The sequence below is a fragment of the Ptychodera flava genome, chromosome 21 (assembly GCF_041260155.1).
Source record: "Ptychodera flava strain L36383 chromosome 21, AS_Pfla_20210202, whole genome shotgun sequence".
NCBI lineage: Eukaryota > Metazoa > Hemichordata > Enteropneusta > Ptychoderidae > Ptychodera > Ptychodera flava.
In genome coordinates this window covers 11,313,344-11,335,814 of record NC_091948.1, presented here as the reverse complement: position 1 = coordinate 11,335,814, position 22,471 = coordinate 11,313,344, and the positions used below count along the sequence as shown (strand labels likewise).

Genomic DNA, 22,471 nt, shown 5'->3' with positions numbered 1-22,471 from the left:
TGTTTATTCATCAAAACGTGATGGAATCCTTCAAATCAACAACATGTACCAGGAAGAGGTTATAGATGTCAGCAAGCATGGCACATTATTGCCGAACAAACATGCCTAAAGACTCCCCTACCCCTGTGATGCGATGAAAGGAGCATGCAAATATACATGAGATTTCCATTCGATATTTAAAGCATGTATATTCTGCAAACGCCTTAATCCCTGGCCAAGACCCCTCATCACTGGTACCCTGGTGTGGTGCCCTGGTCAGCTTCAAACACTGATGAAAATAAGGAATACCCGACTTATGTCTTTGTGGATGAAATGGGCCACCAAATGGATGACCGTTTACTGAAAAACTGTAAGTATGAAATAAATCATGAAAGCCACAAATTGATGACGAAAAACTATAGCACAAAACGTGTGCCCTTACAATGAGTAACCTGTTAATACCTACGATAAAGTTGTAATGGTGATATATATCAAGTAGGCCACAAAACTGGTGGAGCGTAAACTATCGCACAAAACATGCTCATAACGGTGAAATACATGAAGTGGCCACAAAATGGGTGACCAATTAACAGTTTAACGATGAATTCACCTACATCGGTAACTCATTTAATCTTGTCCATATCTTGTGAGGGCTCAAACACGCCACAAGACACACCTTGTGTCAGCCCTACAAGAACAAAGTCAAGTACATCACCTGCTGGAACAAGTCACTGCAACCCCTGCGAACAGTGGCTTGTCTCAATCACCAGGTTGACTTATACCATGATGAGAAAATTCGCTAAATAAATTGTACCACATTGCAGGTCGCACAAGTGTGTTTAGTAAAACTTTTAGTGACATCTGGAAATAACAGAAAAACTTACTGCAACCGCGGCGAACAGTTGCTGTTCTAAAACTGGGTATTCAGCTGATGACCTATACTTTCTTTTCAACAGTACAGACTATATCTACAGGCCTGACGTACGTATATTGACCTTCAGGCAAGTTAAGTATTCTTCAAACATCCCAAATCCCTGATAGGTTGTTGGAAGGCCTACTGTCGAAGTAGCAGTGACACATTCGTGTTGATAAAAGAAGTTAAAAATTGTAACAATGCCAAACCAAAAGGAAAGACGACCTGCCTGATAACATGGCTCTACTTCAAAGATAGCAGTTCACTTACATAAAAGTGGGGACAAAATTTGACTCTGGCTAAAGATATTGTTGTACAGTGCAATTAGTAAATAAGAAACTAAGGAAAATCAAAAGAAGAGAATGACTTATTTGCATTTCAGTAGTGATCGAAGTAAGATACAATATACACAACCGATTGCAAAAAACAAACAAATAAACAAACAAACTGTCTGGAATACTGTTTTATATTAATTATTTGTTTGTTTATGTTATATTTAATTAAAGGTCTAACATACCATTAGAAGCTGGTGATTTGATGTTACGATACAGAATCTTTTGGGAAAGTCATTCTGAGAAAATAAACTTCAATTAAACAGCAGGCAAAGAAAAGATATAATTTGTACCACTATGTAAAAACATCAAGATAAAACAGCCATTGCTATAACCTTGAAAGTCTATACACAAAGAATAACGCTTCATATTGACCCATACGGAAAATTGTATGGGTCCTAAAAGCAAGACAGAAAAACGAAATTACTATGGACACTGTACAAAGTTGATGTTGTTGATTGTAGTTTAAGTAGCTGCTGCAGCAGTTGAACGCACTCTGTGTCTAGTTGCGTTGGAGCTAGCTGCATTTTTCTGTTATGTACCCTTTTGTCCTAGAGAGATGCCAATTAGTAGAAACAAAGAGAAAACTATGCAGAAAACGAATTCAACTGAGTCTCTGTTAGGTAGGGTGCAAGAGAATTAACAATCAGTTAGATAATACAACTGATCACTATGCAAAATTCGTAATTATGAACACGAATATATAGACAAATACGACAAAAGACTGTGGTTGAGTGGAAGCAAGATCCACAACACGGAGAATCTATTCAGGGACGATGTCATGATGTTATATCCTCCCACCAGCCGGAAAATGTCGAAGCTGCCGATCCAATTGGTCCACCTACAGTGTGGGAAAATACGAGCTGTAAAACATAGCTGTATCCGACAACGTAGATAAATAAAGGGATGTAAAATAAGTAACGGATTGCAAAGAGGGAAAAAATGAACAGGCTGTGAACACAGCGACACCAAACATTGGGAACCTGTAAATGACTGAAAGCACAGCAGTATCCAGCATATATATATATATATATATATATATATATATATATATATATATATATATATATATATATATATAATATATATATATTCCACTCAACCACAGTCATTTGTCCTCGTATTTGTCTTTATATTCGTGTTCATAATTACGAATTTTGTATAGTGATCAGTTGTATTATCTGACTAATTGTTAAGTCTCTTGCACCCTACTTTACAGAGACTCAGTTGAATTCGTTTTCTGCATAGTTTTCCCTTTGTTTCTACTAATTGGCATCTCTCTAGGACAAAAGGGTACATAACAGAAGAATACAGCTAGCTCCAACGTTTTAAGTCTGTGAAAATCTGGAAATGTACATGAATGACAGGAGAGAGACTAAAAAATTACAATGGTAATTATTAGTCTCTCTCCTGTCATTCATGTACATTTCCAGATTTTCACAGACTTATAACTCTACATTGCTCGTTTTTTTACACAATTCAACCATTGTAATTTTCATGTTCGTACATTTTATTGTAGAAAACACCTGAAGAAGCTCTAAATTTAGAACGAAACGTTGTGTTTGAGGTATAATAAATACGTTTGGAACCTAACAACCAGGTGTGGTAGTGTGTGTCAACCCAAGTTTCTTCTATCTTCACCCCACTCCACGCTCCACTGGGGATCACCTGAATTCCTACAGTGTCTTATATATATATATATATATATATATATATATATATATATATATATATATATATATATATATATATATATATATATATATATATATATATATAATTCATGATTTTATTTTTAAACCAAAGTTGGTTCGTGTAAATGTACTAACTGAAGGACATGTGTATAGAAGTATCACTGCTGGCTGATTTGGACCATGCCTACGTGTTTTAACAGGTTAAATATTTAACGGGTGCTGCACTCATAAAATGGCGCCTCCACGGAAAAGTACAAAAAATGCACTATTTCCTGCATATACACAATGATCATAAAAGAAACAAGCTCCAAGTTTATCTTGGGTATGGGTATGTAGGTCTGACGGTTTTGCCCGGACAAAACCTCGAGCTATAGTACTGCAGCAATCCAGTTGCCTGCCTTCGGAGAAGGCTGTAGCCCTAGCCGCTACTGTTGTAGAAATTGCTGAAAATGACCTTGGTCAGACTGTGTTAGTCATCTGCTACTGAATACCACTACAATTACCGGGAGCTATGCCGGGTTTTTTTGTCAAGCTCTGATTAGGCAGAGCGGCAAAATTGGCAGGCTTCCTTGGCAAGACAACAGGCTAAGGCTCCTTGTGTGTTTGTTTGTTTTTTTTATGCGTGTTTGTTTATTACTTATGCATGATTATTTCCATATACAATAAAGAACAAATAAAAGATTTACATTCGTATTCATGTTTGTCAATAAAGAACGGTGTCTGTTTACTTATTTGTTTTCGGTTGTTTATTTATGTGTTTGTTTGTTTACAAGTATAGTCAATGAATGATACTTTGAAAAGTTTGTAATACAATCCAACATATATAAAATAACGCATACCAAGAATTGACCATGAGTAAGCAGCCGCGTGTGCCTACCACTCTCTCTGAGGGCGATGACAGTGAAACACACTTGTACACAAGATCAGACCGGAGAGCAACACAAAAGACTGAGAGACTTGACAGTCATTAATATACATTAAATAATAGGTGTGTCACTGTTCACAAAAAGAGACTATGGTACACAAAAATGATCTTCTTGAATGCAATGGTACAGTTTACTTCTATTCCTATATGGCTATACCAGTATTTGTCATGTTACAATGAATGCACAGTCCATAGAGTGCAACAAAGATGTAAATGAACCGTGGTTATGTTAAACTTGATTTTTTACATATTGTATTGTGTATCAACATCATTCTTTGTACTTCATTTTTTAAAAATCATTTTGAAATGCTTTAAACTTATTCAAAGAGCCCGGGTATTAAGTATTAGATAACCACAAACACCGAGGAGTTTCTGGTCTAGAATGGTCTCGGCCTATAGGGCCTCGGCGATTCTAAACCAGAAACTCGGAGGGGTGGTGGTTATCTGACACGGTCACAATTATCACATAGCCCACTGTATGTGTTATCCTATACTATAGTCGCAACGTACCGAAATAGACAATGGTTGTTACCATTAGGTTCTGCAGAACCGACCAGCCTTTTTTACAATAGTTTGAAATCAATAGATAAAAATCGATAGTGATCAACAATGATTTTTCTGACAGAATCGCCTTGAGAGCAATAATGTGAAGTTGGGACTGTGGTTTAATATGCAGCCGTCTTATGGTATATTGATTGACATTTCAATGCATATGAAATGTAACTAACAGCAATATAAGTATACACCGTATGTAGATTGTTTTGATACACTGAATCTTGTACTTTTTTTAAAAAAATTCTTTGATACGTCACCGTGCTATGTTTTTCGCTATTTCACTAATTGGCAAAGTGTAGCCATAAATTCACGATCTGCATACTCTCTCATGATCGTCGTCAGCGGGTTCCATTGACCCGACCAGATTTGAATGATCTCAAGTCGGCATAGACTGATAAATTCACAAGGTCCTCTGTTGCATTTAAAAATTAATTAATTAAAGACCTTGCGTTAGGAATGTAGCTCTACAAACTACTAACAACGTTTTCATAACCTCTATAGAATATTTATGTGTGCATCAAAGGAAGGTAGTGTCGAACATCTGTGAATAAAACTGAATTTTTTGATCATATATAGATGGGAGATTTAAAATTTTTGACGGTATTGAGGGGCATCTGAAAAAGGTTTCGATTCGTCCAGCCCCCTAACCATTATTTATGAACGCAGTCTTACTGTAAAAAAGGCGTATAATTGAATCAGTGCAAATGAAAGAACAATGGAAAACAAAAAATTAGCACTATCTATACCTAACGCAAGAAAGTGTCAGTGTCTGATCAGAAGTGAACTGTTCTACAGACTACCATCTTGGCAATGACTTTTTCGCAACCCGCCGTTAATTAACTCGGTTTTATCGCGCCACCAATTTCTTCTTCGACCCTTGTCGTTAATTCTGCTTGCTCCTGGCGAATCTTTGAGCAATTACACGGTAATTTAATAACAACTGGGCAAGATGCTCGGCACTACAAATGTGCTAAAGAGAAGCGTTCCCGCGGTAAATGCCACATATAAGAACATGTTGAGAACGCCAAGTTTGCGGTCCATCTTCCATCCGTTGCAAGCGATTGAGAACAACGTGACCACAACGACGAGGATTGACATAATGGATATGAACAACATTCCCTTGGAAATGAAATCCACACGATGTTCGGACGCAGCCACAGAAGCGAAGAGCCATGGTAACGCCAGACATAGAAGCACCTCAAATATATTGCTGCCTATGCAGTTGGCAACTGCCATTTCCCAGCCACCTGCAAAACGACCAGAGAATGCGAATAAGAATATTGGAATTTCTTTATGCTGTGTATGTTTAGATGATCTTAGTGCAAGTTTCATCAAAATCCGTGAGTATTTGAAGTAAAAAAATTGAAAAGTAGAAAGTAAAAACTTCATGCGTTCGGTCCAATGTGTGTCGAAATCCTATTTTGTGTACATCTACAGCATCGTCGATCAGCGTATGATTCCAGCATGGGGAGGAGTAAATTGTCTCAGATACATTTTTACGTTACCTTTTTTCGCGACTAGAAAGCTGGCCACTAGATCAGGGACACTACTGCCGGCACCCAGGAAGATGAGCGCTATAATAGCATCAGGTATTTTCATTGTAAAACCTGTGGAGAGTATACAGAGAATTTGCTGAGCAACGTCTACAGGAGACGCGCGGCTGCCAAATTTGAAAAAAAAATAAATAAAAGAGACACTAGTGCGTCAAAGTGTTTTTCATGTTTTTTGGGGGAATAAATTTTTTTGAGGCTGAAAATAAACCACAGACAGACATTGTAATGTACAGACTTTGTACTGTCAATGATGTAAACAGGCGTTGTCAAACCATCCTTTAAAATTCGTGTAAGGTCATTACGAAATGACAAAAAGGCATCATGAATCGAGTACAATGTCCTTTTTCGGGGATGTCAAGTTTCTGGATTCGGTATCCGAGTTGTTTGTGTGAGCAAGGCTGTGTGCTATTTGTGATTACAGTGACAGCGAACTCCCGGCAGCTGCAGAGTACGTAGTTATGTGAAACTTCAGCAGTCGGTTGCATGTTGAACAACTCGTTTGCATCGCCTTAACATATGAATTTGCATCAACTGTGGTCTATTGAATGATGGATCAATGCGTCCTTTCGCTGATTATTAAGTGACCTTGCCAGCATGTCAATCTACCATGATGGGATGAAACGATTTCAGGCGTGCTTGAGTTTCAAGAGAACATGCTTAGGGACACATATTCGGATTCTAAAATTTCTAGAATACGTTTTTGGCCTGCCACTTGCACGAGCTCATTTTGAAGTTCTTGAAGTAAATGAAGTCTACATCTTATTCTTGAAAATCGAAAGTGTAATTTTACCCATAGACTTAGTTAACACGGGGATGGCGGCCATTTTGAATTTTGAGTGACGGTTAACGGTGAACCCCAATTTTTGTTGTTGATTTTTAAAGACAATATGGCTGAAAGTTTCTCTTTAAGCCTGTCAGTTTCGAGGCTCGTGCTAACTTAAATACTCGTCATCCTACTGTCATCCTACTTTTGATCTCAACACGTTAGATTGTGGTCACTGAAATTTTTGGGTGCAGCACTACAACCTTCGATCAAAAGTTCAATTGACAGTGATCAGTTACCAACACAGATGAATTTCCATGCCAACTCGTCATATTCATTTGTACCAGTACTCGCCTGCTACGGTCGCCATCCATACTAATATATAGGACAGTGCTCCCAACCAGCAAGCCGTCATCACTATCGTCAATATGTAAAATTTTCTCCACCTTGGTTTGGTACAGTCCGGTATGGTCAGACAGAATGCCACTCTGATTGGTATGGTAAAAGCCCAACCGATTCGTGCCAAGATTCCGTCCGGTGGACGAGGTTTACAGCTGTTATCTTCGGCTTCGTCTTGTAACTGGGGTTCTTTCTCGGTATGCGACACAGATTCTATAAATACAAGTGATTAGTTCCGATGGTAAAATGATAAAAAAAACCGCAACGATATTATCCGATAAAATTTACCGGAATACAGTCGTTTCCAATTCCTAATAGCTTAAACCTATATTTAACAAATCTTATTGTTGAAAACAAAATATATCTGAAAAATCTTGTTGGGGTATTTAGATTAGGCGTGTTGACGATCCCATATAGTCTTGAAACCCCTCCGACTCAGAGAGAAACTTATGATAAAACAGAAACATTTCCTGTGTTACATGAAACTCCCAACAACTGATTAGGCGAAGAAAATATTCTTTTCAACAGGCAAAGTTACTTTAAACTTTAATAGGTATGTCTCTTAAGTTGCTTTTAATTTTTTTTAATTTTTTTCTTTCGTTACAAAGTTCCCAAGCAGAATTCCTTCCACAGATCTACCATTTTAGTAGTAATATGTAACGTATAAAACACATTTAACATTTAGCCGTTTCTTTTAAATACTTCAAAGAACTTGCAAGTTATATGAGATTATTGTATTTATGTAGTCTTAAATATGGGCAATTACCTGTTTAAAGATTTTTCGGATAAACAAAAATTGGCAATTAGACCAAATCATCGTCTGTTTGGCCCGTTGAACATATATTTTTCCAACCCCTGATATGCGAAATATTGAATACTTTCCAATTATTCGTACTTTGTGTATCTCCATACTTCTGAACAATATTTAAAGATCGGTAGAATCATTATAAAAATATTGAGAAATGTATCGAATGTGAAGGAACCTGTCGTACATGTTTGTAACAGCTTTGAAAATTCACATTCTTTGTCAGGAACCCATTGCATTTATGCCAATCTCGATCGTCCAAAAGCACTGTTTTCGGTGTGTAACTTCAATGTAACGTTTGACACGAAAATGCCGGGGTGAAATTATCAGATCCACTGCGTAATTCCGAAGAGAAAGTGCTAACGTTAATGAAAAGATGTGAAGGTGCAGCCAATGCGTTATTATTAACATGGCTTGATCCAGTATAGTTGTAGCAGATTAAAGTCTCCTTTGTTCGAATAATCACCAACTCTGCCATTCAAAATATGCACATCGCATGTTGAACATAATGACAGCAGGCAACATCCATACAAATTTACATCTCTGTCGTTTAACACTCGTTTCACATAAGGGGGCTTTCACTACATGTTGGGTCTATTATACGTACTTCGGATTGCCAGTTATGGTTAGGTTCTACATCAGTTCTCGCAAACAAATCGCCGTTAATTATGAAAAACAAACCGGTAGATTTGTCAGAATATCAGACATTTTATTTTGGAATAATTCGACGCCATATATGGACGGCAAGTTGCTACACACCCTTGAACATGTAGTGAAAGATAAACACAAAGCCCTCGTAATGTAGGAATCGTTACCGTGTCTTTGTCTGGGTTACATAAAGGGACTGAATACTATTTTAGCCCAGACACAATGTTAGTACTGTCTCTTTACATAACCCTCTCATATCAACATTACAATACAAATTATTGCTCATCGTGCCGGGTTGCAGGTTTGGAACAACGAACAGAGATTGAGAGAGGGAAAGGGGAAATAAATCGTCGTTGCGACTTTCTATCAATAAACAAGATTGTTTAAAATGCTAGGTCAAAGAGTTTGCTTCACACTGGTGAGTGAAGGTTCTCGCGATTATAGTGGATAAAACGACAGCCAATTTTGCTTTGACCAGATGTTGTGTAACCAGCCAACAGAAAGCTGTTGTATGCAATTTATGTGCCCGTTCACTGTTTAAGCATGAAAAACACGCACGCACTGCAGGTGCGAACCTTTATTTGCCGAGCCAAGCTTTACTTGTTTATGTCTGATGTAGGTAATAATTTATAGAGTCGGTTGAACATTTGAGCGAACGAGGTTGAGCATGATTTTCTTATTGTACATTTAATGTTTCTTTCAAACAAGAAACCAAAATATTGACGAATTCCCTACCTTTCTGTGTTTGCCTATATATATCATATCATAGCGGTGCGGTAGAACGAAAATGTGATCACGTGGGATCCTCGATTACATCAGTACAAGTGAAACATTCACCGAAGATTTTATGCAACAGACGAGCAATGTGATAGACACAACGCATTCGATAATATCAACAACATCATAATATCGGCAGTTTATTAGCATTTTTAAGTGTTTACAAAATAGCATATGTGTATTTTATCTTTTCTCTCACATGATATTACTATATATATATATATATATATATATATATATATATATATATATATATTTATCGATATTTGTATGTATGTATGTATGTATGTATGTATGTATGTATGTATGTATGTATGTATGTATGTATGTATGTATGTATGTATGTATGTATGTATATGTGTGTGTTTGTGTGTGTCAAATACGCTGACCCTGCTTTTGACGTTGTTTTTTATGATTTTATATCGCCAAGGTGTATTTCTGAAGTGAGTTTCATTGGACAGCATACTGAACGAAATGGCGCGGTCGCAAAAACGCACATGTCATAATGCACAAACGAAAGCAATAAGGGACCGTCTCAGATTGTCGCAGAAGTTCAAGAAACGAAATTTCTTCGTTTAGATCAAAACCCCCTCCCCCTCCCCCTAAACGAAACTTCAAAAGTGTGAAATGTTTATGTCTGCCTGAGAGTACAATGTTGCATTTTGCTATAGCTACTAAAGACATATTCCCCTTGCCACATTACAACATTAAACAAACCGAGGCTTGGTCTGCAATGCCCTAATGCCAGCACTTGCAAATGCAGTAACATCCGAGTAATCGTCATACGGTTCAGGCGATTTACCCATATAAGGATATCCCTCATCGTTATATAGGAAACCGGTCCAGTTCTGGCCGTCCAGTATGCATTGACTGTTTATTGCGTTGTCGCAGACAGTTGCTTTGATTCCTTACAGAGAATTTGGGCTTCGGTTATATCAGTCTGTTTACATGGTGGTTTTTCCTCACCAGGTAGACATATAGCTGGAGTCACTCCGGCGAGAAACTTCGACATGGGGGCCCAGGCAAGTTCAATCATATTAAAACGACTATGACCAGGTGCATAACCCCGGTGCATAACAAGTGAGAATAAAGAAATCTAGTGGTTAGAGCAGACGCTTATAGATAGCCCATTTTAAAAAATGATACTTTTTGTCTTTGAATAATTTGATGAATGAAAGGTTTAGGATACAATGTTACTATCGGTAAATTGTGTTTGGGGAATGAACGAGATGGAAACAGTTACAAAGTTGTTGGCACGAGTGTGCATTTTTTCTTTAATTTAAAATAAAACACGAAAACTTGTGATCACAAAATAAAAGTGCGAAAGTGAAGTTCACTAAATGGAGGTCAAACCCCTCCCCCCTAAACGAATAAATTTCGCTTTTTGAACTTCTGCGACAATCTGAGACGGTCCCTAAGAAAAACAGAGATAAAAACCTTAACAAAACAACCCAGAGACATGATGATTTCTTTGAAACTATATGTCTGCATGGCTACATTTAAAAGTCGAAATTATAAAATTGTAAATAATCAGAATATTTTTGATGTTATAGCTGTCTTTGTGTTTAAGGTGCAAATCTCGATTATATTTGACATGTTGCAGATGTATCTCTATGGCTTTACTTAAACACACTAAAAATCTGTGAATTTTAACAAACAAAGGTTATTACATAAAAACAAGACTTGTTAGAATTTATACAAAAAGTGTACAAAAATGTGCAAAAAAATGAAAATAATAAAAGATAGTGTTTACCATTACAAAGACCCGTACTCGGATAAGAGAGCGGGAGTTGTACGTAAAAGAATGGCGGGAAAGAACGGGTTCCTACAACCTACCTAGTTCCATAGTGATAGTGCCATTTGCACACGTCGACGACAAGACCGTTGATTCTGTTTTAACGATCCCGTTTGCTTTCACGTTCAGGATTTGCAGTTCGTCGTCAGTTTCAGCCTTCTTGCCCGTCCAGCAGCTTTCGAGAACTCTCTCTGCAACCTTCCTCATGGACGCGTTGAACGGCATCAATAAAACATAGCCGCCGTACATCGCTATCATAATTAATGCCTCGTACCTGAAACACAGATCTTTATTCAACGGTAATGACACAAACGTATGTATGTATGTATGTATGTATGTATGTATGTATGTATGTATGTATGTATGTATGTATGTATGTATGTATGTATGTATGTATGTATGTATGTATGTATGTATGTATGTATGTATGTATGTATGTATGTATGTATGTATGTATGTATGTATGTATGTATGCATAGCTGGTTGGTACGTGGGTAGTTGGTTGGTAGGCAAGTATGGATGATTGCACAGATGGATGGATGTATGAATGTATTTATTCATCAACCTTTGTATCCATCTATCACTTTCACCCTCTGCTCGTTTATCTATCTATCTATCTATCTATCTATCTATCTATCTATCTATCTATCTATCTATCTATCTATCTATCTATCTATCTATCTATCTATCTATCTATCTATTTGTCAGTTGTCCATTCATATTTTATTTATTTTACATAAGTTTGTTTTTGGTCACTGAGTTATGTTGTAATGCTAATAGTTTGATAATACGTTTTTCGATGTCTACCCGTTATATACCCTTTTAGACGACTGATGCAAAGTTTTCGGTGACTTGCTTCCGTACAGTGTATACTGTACGAGTACATTTGTCACTTTAGTATGATAAGTCTTACCAATAAACTTTTCCATCCATGATAACTAATGTTAGCGTGAGTACACTGATCACGTAGCACACCATATCACGAAACATCGGCCACCAAGACAGCTTCGGAGACTACAGGTGGACAAAAGTTGAACAATGTACAATATCAAAACAACAAACTTCGAAGTTATTCATGACAATTGATGTTCATTACAATTGCTTATATACCGTCTCAAAATGCTGCCATTGGCATAGGCAATGCAAGTTGTGCAAATACTGCCAAATTGAAAAGGAGTAAATGTCGGACTTACCGTACCGAACACCAATCCTATGATGCCGAGAACAAACAGAACATTAAAGGCAATCGATCCGAGTACGGTTCCCAGACTGACATCGTTCTTTGACATGATAATGCCTAAAAATAGCCAAATTTCGATTTTCTGTTCATTCATATTTCTTGATCGTCGTTTGTGTTGAGGTATGGGCGAAATGTATACGTACTCAAAATGATACAGACAAGACGACAAAGCACAGTAAACAGCCCGGTACTGCTATATATCGGTCCTTCAATGGTATGGTCAGTTAGTTTTATGATCCTTTCAGTCAGTCGTTGTATGATCCTTTCAGATCCTGTTTCCAAACCTAAGAGACTTCTGTTGTGTAGTGTTTGTATAGAAGACTTAGTGCGATGGTCTCGCCTCACCGTCTTTTTTTCGTATTTTAATCGATAAAAAGCGTTTTACTTTTAAAGTTTCGTAAAATCTTGCTAAAATATTTCTATCCTGATCTTTACTTTTCCTGAAATAGTTATTATCTGTCGTGCAATCTGAAGTTTACAAATGACAAGATATGAAAATATATTTACCTATGATAGCTGTGAAAAATTCTGGAGCGGAGCTTCCAATAGCCATGAATGTCGCTCCAGCGACGTCAGGCGCTAGACCTAAATCTAGAAAAAGACTTCCCATTATTTTGAATTTGTATAACGATATGAAGACGGAAAGCGACCCAACAAATGTTGAATCTGCCAGAGTACTTATTGTTATAATTCACTGCTGTCTTACAATAGTTCTGCCTACCATGGCAACTTAGTAAGCTTATATTGCGTCACCTGCATCGATGGCGATTACAAGTACTTCAGGTGCAGTTAACAACTCGGTTTGAATGTAATATCTATACAAATATACTAACCATACCAATTTGTTCATATTGCATGTCTTTGGCTTAGTTTCAAGCTAGCCATTAGCGTTCAAACTGTACACTGCTGTCAAAATCCACCAAAATGGATCTGTGTGAACTTAAGGGGAATCTGTCGAGGGAAAATGCCGAGAGAGTTTGACCGGTTAAAGCCCCCACTCAATTATCAGATTTATCTAATATAAATATTATTTACTTGATGAAATATTCAATGGAAAACAAAAGAATGACAAACTGTTAATGGGCTATTGACACATTCACTAATGCGAGAACCTGGGATTGAGAAGCAGTTTCTGCGTAGTGAAGCTTCATTACGTATCCATGGTGACCCCTGGCTAGCTGTCAATAACTTTGGGGGCTTTTGTCTTTTGGCCTGCTTTGCATATGCGTCGTTGGACACGACCTGCCAATCACCCAGGTAGTCAATTAAACTATTAATTGACTGTTTACCGACCCAATTAACACTATCCAGCAGTATCAGTCATATTTTAATCGCGTGGCCCGGATTGGCACAACGTAGGAACGCGTGTATTTCTATGTGTACGTTTCACTTGTGGTGTTGTTTGTACCATCGTGCGTTTGAAGTCCTTGTTTCACCTACAGCATTACTTTCAAGGTGACAGGCTTACTATTTATGTTCAGTATCATTGCACCAGAGTTCTGCCCACGGTGAAAACCACCTGTTTTGCCTACTAATTACTGCCCGTCGCTGCCCGTCCTGAATGTAGCCTATCTATAGCTACAGTAATCACATAAATCATTTATCAGTTTTGATATATACTCCTAAATTGTAAGTTTGATCAAAATCGAGACCACATTCAAGGGCTATGCAGACTGTCCATGTGCGCACACACAGTGACAAGAAGGCGGCAAACACCTACTCACCAAGCACATCGAATCGGCGAAAAGAAGCATAAAAAAGCTAGGCTCATCGCCAAACAAACGCGCCAAGCGCTAACAAAAACCCATACCAAGCGGCCTTTTCAGGGCCACCAAATACTCCAAAAAGAGAACTACCAAAAAATACGATAAAGACATAGAACACAAAAAATACGATAAAATGACATAGAACACACAAACACTTAAAAGAAATAACAAAAATCGTACACATAACAAACAATTGAAACACAACATTAAATACAAAATAAACAATCACCGTAACGTAACAGAAAACATGGCCGTGGAAATAAATCAGCTATTTCCAAAGAAAAGCCGACAACAACATGAAATTCAACAACAACCTCTCATCGCTCAAACTATGAAACTCCGAAAAATAGTACTAGGCAAAAGCCTTAAAATTCATTCGGACACCAACAAAACCAAACAGAATAAAACCACCTCAGGATTTCAACAAATAAAGTCGTATAATGTGACTACGCTACATCGTGAGACACAAACAATCGCAACACCAATTCAAAGAAAGTCAAATTGGACTCCACGAACAACAAAAAACAAAAACTTGAAAGCTATCTGAAGCTTCTAAACTCGCACTTCTAGAGATACCCTTTCAAACAAGGAAACAAAACATGTCGCGTGCCAAAAGAATCGCGATAAACCAGCTTGCAAACAATGGACAAATTTTGGGAAAATAACCCTTCGACAAGGGTCGGTTTTTCGTTATTGTCAACACAAACGATTACGTACTCGAATGCGAAAGGCAATTACGTAACACTCAGTATTATACACAACAAGCCAGAACAAACAGTAAACAAAGAAAACGAACTATTAATTAAAATGTACGAGAACAAGCACATCAACCAGGATACTTGTAAGTATCTTGATCCAATAAACATAAAATCCGTACCCCGCAGTGGTACTTATTGCCTAAAAATTCACAAACCTCCGCAAAATCTAAAAGACACACCTGTCAAAACAAATTTACCTAAGTAAAGAAATATAGAACAAACAAACCGAACCACCAAACAGACTCACAACGTGACCAAAATTAATATACTTGCCTCGCTAATCGGAAAGCAAGACCACTAAAATGCATTAAAATAAATTTTCACAAACACAAACTAAGGAAAGAATCTACACTGCGACTGATGAGAAACCACACTCGGGTTTCGAAACGCAAGCGTCAAAGGGCGACTCTATCAACTTTTGTAACAACATAGGTCCGGCTGCGTCTCGCCATAAGCTTTCCCCACACAAACAAAACATTACCGTACACACTAATCCAAACTTCTCTACAAATATCCGAAGCGAAACAAACATTTCATTCACACAAACAATCGGATAAGAATGTAGGAACACATTTTCGAAACGAATCAAACACAAACTCGACACAAAAACATTTAGGATAGTTAGGTGGGGAGCCTGTTTCACATTTTTACATCTCGCTATACTGTCTATGATTCTAAAAATAAAGTCATCTGCCACTTTTTCTGTATACGCGGTTTGGCAAAATTCATCTCTTCAATCGAAAGTCGGGCGATTTCATGGTTCTTTGGGGAAGTGTACGTCGAGGTTAAGGAATGTAGTTACATTCGCGATGTTTTATTCGAAAATTATTTATTTCTTCAAGGGCAAATGCACATAATTTATGCTGTTGGAAATACTGGCCGCTCATAAACAAGACAATAAACTCAATATATGTGCATCTTACTTATATTGTCAAAGTACCACCGACACCCACAAAAAACCAAATGGTTCAGTCCAGGTATTTGCAACTCTGCCATCCGACTGGTCAACAGGAAATCAACCATAGGTGTCTTTTGGCACGCGTATACGCCAGTCACCTAGGCGACGGTAATCTGCACCACTTATCACCATCGGGAAGGTACTCCTCCCCATATACCACTGGCGATCCCACCCTCAAGGCACTGCGTCATTCGACCAAGCATTGTTATTGTAATTTCCTGCATAAAATTAACAGTGAGGTCAACCGGTCAAAATGTCTTGGCATTTTCTGGCATGGTCGTCGGAACTGCGCATATGCGATGTTGATGACTTTTGACAGCCTACCATAGTGCATTTTTTCAGGTTGCCACTTGTCCACTTGCAAACAGCAGCATTGAAAGTTCATCGTTTTGCCCCATCAAAGTGATTGCAAATAAGTGAATGGAAGAAGTAACGATGACCATCCTGTACAGTGAACATGGCTGACTCTCACAGGGTGCTAAATAGCACTGTTTGCTCAATACCAAGAACGCAAATATCAGCATGAAAAAGTTCAACTTACTTTCACAGACACATTGCATGCTTGGCACGAAGTATTCGTCACATGCGATTGTCAGGGACACGATCATGTATGCTGCCACGAGTAAAGGTATAAAAATATTCTCCAATCTCAGCGGCGGCTTCTCATAGAACGCATCCCATGGAAGATATATTATTTCCCTAACACAGTATCCGTCATCTGAAGACGTAGAATTGACCATCTTCGTCCCCGAGGTATTAGGAAATCGCCCATTGGCTTCTGTTTGCGAAAGGACGGGATCAAACAGAGGGAATGGTCTTAAGAAAATGTAATATGTATGAGTAATCAAGCAACGTCCAGGATGAGGCAAAAAGGTAAAATACATGTATAGGTAATTGGTTAGTCCAAGACACAGAAAGAGACAGAGAGACATCTACAGAGAGATAATTGATCGCATACATTGACTTTGACATTGATCTCTTACACCATAGCAGTTTTTCTGCAAAGTCGGGTTCGCATATTTTAAAACATTCCTCAGGAAAGGCACAAATGGAATAAAGAAAGTGAATTAAGGACACACCTTAACGTCTGTTTTGGATAATTGTCAATCAAGCCGAAAGACCGTAAATTTTTGGTGTATTTTTGAGAAAAAAGATGCGAATTTATCGAATTTGGGCATTTTTAATTGGTCACAGCAAACAAGAATTAAATTGAATAATTTCCATCAAACCTGCCATAGTGACGTTACACGAATCACGTACTTTCGTTTTGTTTCGGTCCGTATTGTTATAAAACACGTTCTCCTCTGCAAGGACTGTCAATTAAATGAACTATTATACCATTTCAATTATTAATCGTTGTTCTAATCTGAGATGCTATTATGGTACATATCGTTGCTTCTGTAAACATGCATTTGATCTATTTCAGGACCAACGATTTGATTTCGGCGAAATAATGATGGTTCGTCTGGTAGGATAACGGTAATTCACGCATAATTTAAACTGCAGGACGGCAAGGCAACTTCTTTAGAGGAGCTTTAAAAAACACATCAGGTTTCAAGGCATGTCAAATAATACCCCCCCCCAAAAAAAAAAACAACAACAACAACAAAAAGCCAATAGCGAAACTATTCATTTACTTGTTGAACTTTTAAGTGTCCATCATACGAGAATACAAATAGTAAGTGAGTAAATATGACAATTGACTCGTTTTGTTGGCATATTATGGTTAATACAGATGACGTAATGCGATTGTTATTATGATAATAGCCTTTACACGGTCTGTGCTCTTTCGGACTTTACTTCATTTTGTATATTATTTGCTTTAAAGTTAAAATGGGGACGTATACTTCGTCAGGCATTATTACGTTCAACCTCAATGGACCTTTCAAAGAAAGTGCTCCCACTGGATGGTTCTAACATCGCATGATGGTGATGCATAGAACAATGAGGCCATGCATAGGTCATAAATACGCCTCAAATCCTTGTAGCGTCGCGGGGGAATTATGGCTAAGCCGATTATAGCAAAAAAGGGGGGGATACTGATCAAACAAGCACACGCACACAGATACAGGCACAGGCGGCCCAGACGCTATTAACATTATTGATTTTTGCTCAATGTTTTCTCACGGTCCCTTCACAAAAGAGGAGGGACCGTGGTTTTCTCTATCAGTTCCTCTCCTTTTCTTCATGCTCTGACTGATCGGAGTAAATAAAATAAATGATACCTAACCTTTTGACTCATTATTTATTTTTGACCCCATTACAAGGATGTTTATCTCTCATATACACATCTTGTAATTAATTAGTCAAACTAATTATGCTAACCCGTGGACTTATCAGGGATTTTATGGGTTGTCAACATTGCGAAAGATAGGAAACATCTTTCGCAATGTTGACAACCCACAAAATCCCTGATAAGTCCACGGGTTAGCATAATTAGTTGTGTTGACTAATTAATTACAACATGTGTATATGAGAGATAAACGTCCTTGTAATGGGGTCTAAAATAAATAATGAGTCAAGAGGCTAGGTTAGTCTACTCCGATCAGTTAGAGCATGAAGAAAAGGAGAGGAAGTGATAGAGAAAGCAGTAAGAAAAACTCAATAATATTAATAACGTCTGGGCCGCCTGTGACCCAACTACAAGTAACATATAACTAACCCATGGACTTATGGACTAAAGTAAAAAAAAATTCCCCTTCAATTATAAAGTTGTACAAAGAAAAAAAATCAAGCGATATAAATTCTCATAAAGAAAGTCACTTTGGCACTTAAATATACAGATCGCTAAATGTAAACGATCATGTGATAATGAACTGAAATGAATTACATATTAGGAAAGAAACTTAATAAATTTTAAACACGCAAAGTTCGAGTCAATGTCAAAAACGTATGTAAATAAGGGTGGGTAGGGAGGAAAAGGCTGGAGACTGGAAGCAGGACGGCATCGAAACTGCTGCTAAAACAGACTGAGGACTGGATCCAGTGATCCGCTTGTAAAGGTAAATGAAATATAACTTTCACAATGTAAATGTGACTTTATATAATATAACATGACTCCCTGAAATGTTACAAATATGCTTGTGGATAAACAATGAATAAACACAGTGAACCACCTAGCAAGCTCCACAAGGATTTGAAACCAGTTAAAATATTTAACTAAGCCGTATGTCATAAACTGATAAAATGTAAAGTAGCAAAATCTGATCACCGTATATCCCATGTCTCATATGATGACAAATATTAAAACTTGCGTGATGCGAAGGAAGGGAGAAAGGTCGTTTTACCCGTAAAAATGTAAACCTTATTATGAGACCTGCGCATTGACTTACCTGTTGTGTATTGAAATGAGGCGGATCGCTCGAGTCGAATCGGAACCACGACATCCTCAGAATAAATCCGGACAACGCACAGTACGACGACAACGGAAAAAAAGGAAAATATCGAGCAAATCGCCCCTAGTTTCCCAGTTGTTAGTGCCCTACGACGCCATCCATGATGACACGTGTACATGTCTGAACGGCTGAGTGACGGAATGAGCCTGAATTGTGCCTTGCACAAATCGCGAGAGAACCCATAGACAGAAGTCAGCGACCTCCTTTATGCTGTTTTTGGAGAAACAATGATATAGCTATGTAACAACATGCATACAATCGAAATGATTGGTGATTGTCATGCAAACTAGCTATACTTATAAAGGGAATTATCTTCTATTGAGAACCACGTTGGCTCTAACAATTTTGTGAACGTCAGTAAACAATACATTGCCAACGACAAGAAGTTCATCGTGACGCTTTATAAAGGATATTTTCAGTCTGGAGGTCACCACAGCTTTATGCAGCCAGGCTATGTCATCGATGATTATTAATCTTTACCCTCTCCTTTCTAATCCTGACAAAATACTGCAATGAGATGTCACCCTGTTGTTTCGATATAAGTCATAAACCTCACCCCAAACTTGTGAGAGAAAATAGCGTGACGGTATAATCGTCTCGATAATAAAAATATGGCTAAGTTACCAACAGAGTGTAGACAGTCTGCGGCTAACTGCCTCCTATCGTCTCTGAATAAATGACAGCGGAAACTTCTTTAAAAGATTTGTTAAGACCAAGCCAGCCATTCTAAGAAAAGGCGTCGAAAACTAAAGCATAAAGCAAAGTATGATACCAGCCGTCTTGATTTTCTATATATAAGTGCGTGTTGGAAGATTGCGGCTTTCGCACTATTGGAGAGTAACTGCAGAGAACACGATTGGAACTAATTTGGGATAATTGGATTTTCATATTTTTCAAATTTCTCAAAAATGTTAGATGTTCTAGAGCTGAATGTTGCGATATTAAAATTACTCATAAAACGAGAGCGTAACTTAAAAAGAAAAGCAGATGAGCTTACATTTGCAGATCAAATAGACATAACTTCACCATCAAATTATCCCAAATTAGTTCCAATCGTGTTAGAGGCAAAATGAGAATGTAGGTCGGAATAACATGCACTTGAAATTACTGTACTTGACACACTTCTAGTAAATACTTTACTGTACAAAAGGGAACTCTGACTAAAAACAAGTAAGCATAAAAACAGAACAAATCACAAACAAATAAACGGACAAACTACGCAGACACAAAATAAAAAGGAAGGAAAGACAAACAAGTTAAGCAAACAAATGAAGACAGAGCTCTATCGTAATTTAAAGCAACAAACAAACAAACAAAAGGACAAATTTATGAGAATTATTTGATTTCCAATCAATGTGCATAATAACCCTGCTAGAATTGGCGTTGATTAAACAAATACTGCGGATCATTTAATGTGTCTCAATGTACGATACATTGAGTGGTATCTAATAGATAGGTTATTTGAGCCGGAGCTGAAGCCGAACATTATTTTATCCGTACCACATGGCATTAGTCTTTCTACCTCCGTCAATAATAGCACAAATCACTTACTTTTTGTAGCACTTGTTTTGACCGTTTATTTATTTCTATGTGACCTCTACTGCAAAACTAATTTTAATTCAGATTATGTAAGCGATGGGATTTCGATAAAGGACTATATTAAAATATGTTACATTACAATCCATTACATTACATTACGTTTGCGAGATAATTGATGTATTTGTAGTATTTGCAGACATGATCATGTCAAAAGGGAAGCAGCTTAGGTTTGCTGCTTAGTGAATATCGCCAGCTTTGGTACAACATGGAAACAAGTCATCGTTGATGACACAGTCCCCACTTGTTAATGGGTACTTTAATTACAAGTCCTCAGAGAGGATAGAGTTCTCTTCATCAATTACGTCTGTGATAAAAATACTGCGATACAGATGGCGCTCAATGGCCAAGAATGAGTTCCATGGTAGTCAAAACATAAAACCAATGTAGGCCGCCATCCTAATTACAAAAGGTCATTAAATGAGTCAATTAGTAATTAATCGACAGGATGTTGCCAAACATTTTTGCATACTATCCTAACACTGACAGATTATCACCGGTACCATATTTCATAAAGTTTGATGCAGTATTTACAACACTATGAGATCAACATCTGTACCAAGTTTCATCAAATTTGACGCAGTATTTGTGGATATATCACTCTAATTAGGAAAGTTCATTACATAAGCAATTACAAATTAATTAACATGACACTAATAAATGTCTTTTTCACTGTTAAAGCAATGTGAGCTGAACATCTGTACCAAGTTTCATGAAATTTGATGCAGTATTTCTTGACATATCAGCCTAATTACGAAACTTAAGTAATTGAGATTATACTGCTACATGCCGTGAAACAATTTAATGTGCATATGTATATATGAAATAGGTCAATGTCCTTGTACCAACTTTGAATGATACTGGTTGAAATATGTCTGAGTTATGGCTCTGTACATGAAAAAATCGTAACAAAATGGCCGCCAAGCAGCCATATTTGATCTTACTATCTAAAACATCAACATGCATATGTATGACATAAGTCAATGTCCATGTACCAACTTTGAAAAAAATCGGTTGAGACTTGCCAGAGTTATGGCTCTCAACATGAAAAAAACCATAACAAAATGGCCGCCATGCAGCCATATTCAATCTTATTGTGAAACAAATCAATGTGCATATGCATGACATGGGTCAATGTCCTTGTACCAACTTTGAATAAAATCTATGAGATGTGCCCGAGTTATGGCTAAGGACATGAAAAAATCGTAACAAAATAGCCGCACGTCGGCCATATTGGATCATATCACAAAACAAATCAATGTGCATATGTATGACATAGGTCAATGTCCTTGTACCAACTTTGAATAAAATCGGTTGAGACGGGCCTGAGTTAAGGCTAAGGACATAAAAAATTGTAACAAAATGGCTGCCAGGCGGCCATATTAGATCATATCATGAAACAAATTGACGTCCCTATGTATGACATGGGTTAATGTCCTTGTACCAACTTTGAATAAAATCGGTTGAGATATGCCTGAGTTATGGCTCTGTACATGAAAAATCGTAACAAAATGGCCGCGAGGCGGCAATATTGGATTGTATCACAAAACAAATCTACATGCATATTTATGACATATGAAGTAATCCTTGTACCAAGTTTGAATGAAATAGCTCCAGGCA

General features: G+C 37.5%; 1 protein-coding gene across 1 annotated transcript; it reads right to left on the bottom strand.

Moving 5' to 3' along the window:
- Positions 1 to 3,950: 3,950 nt before the first annotated feature.
- Positions 3,951 to 19,465, bottom strand: LOC139121402 (sodium/potassium/calcium exchanger 5-like). Its single transcript, XM_070686237.1, has 9 exons — positions 19,193 to 19,465; positions 16,402 to 16,638; positions 12,886 to 12,969; positions 12,332 to 12,435; positions 12,052 to 12,152; positions 11,180 to 11,412; positions 7,069 to 7,326; positions 5,904 to 6,005; positions 3,951 to 5,645 (listed from the first exon to the last, which is right to left on the bottom strand). Exons 1-9 carry the CDS (start codon positions 19,371 to 19,373, stop codon positions 5,329 to 5,331), a joined length of 1,617 nt encoding a protein of 538 aa, XP_070542338.1. The 5' UTR covers positions 19,374 to 19,465; the 3' UTR covers positions 3,951 to 5,328.
- Positions 19,466 to 22,471: the final 3,006 nt, after the last annotated feature.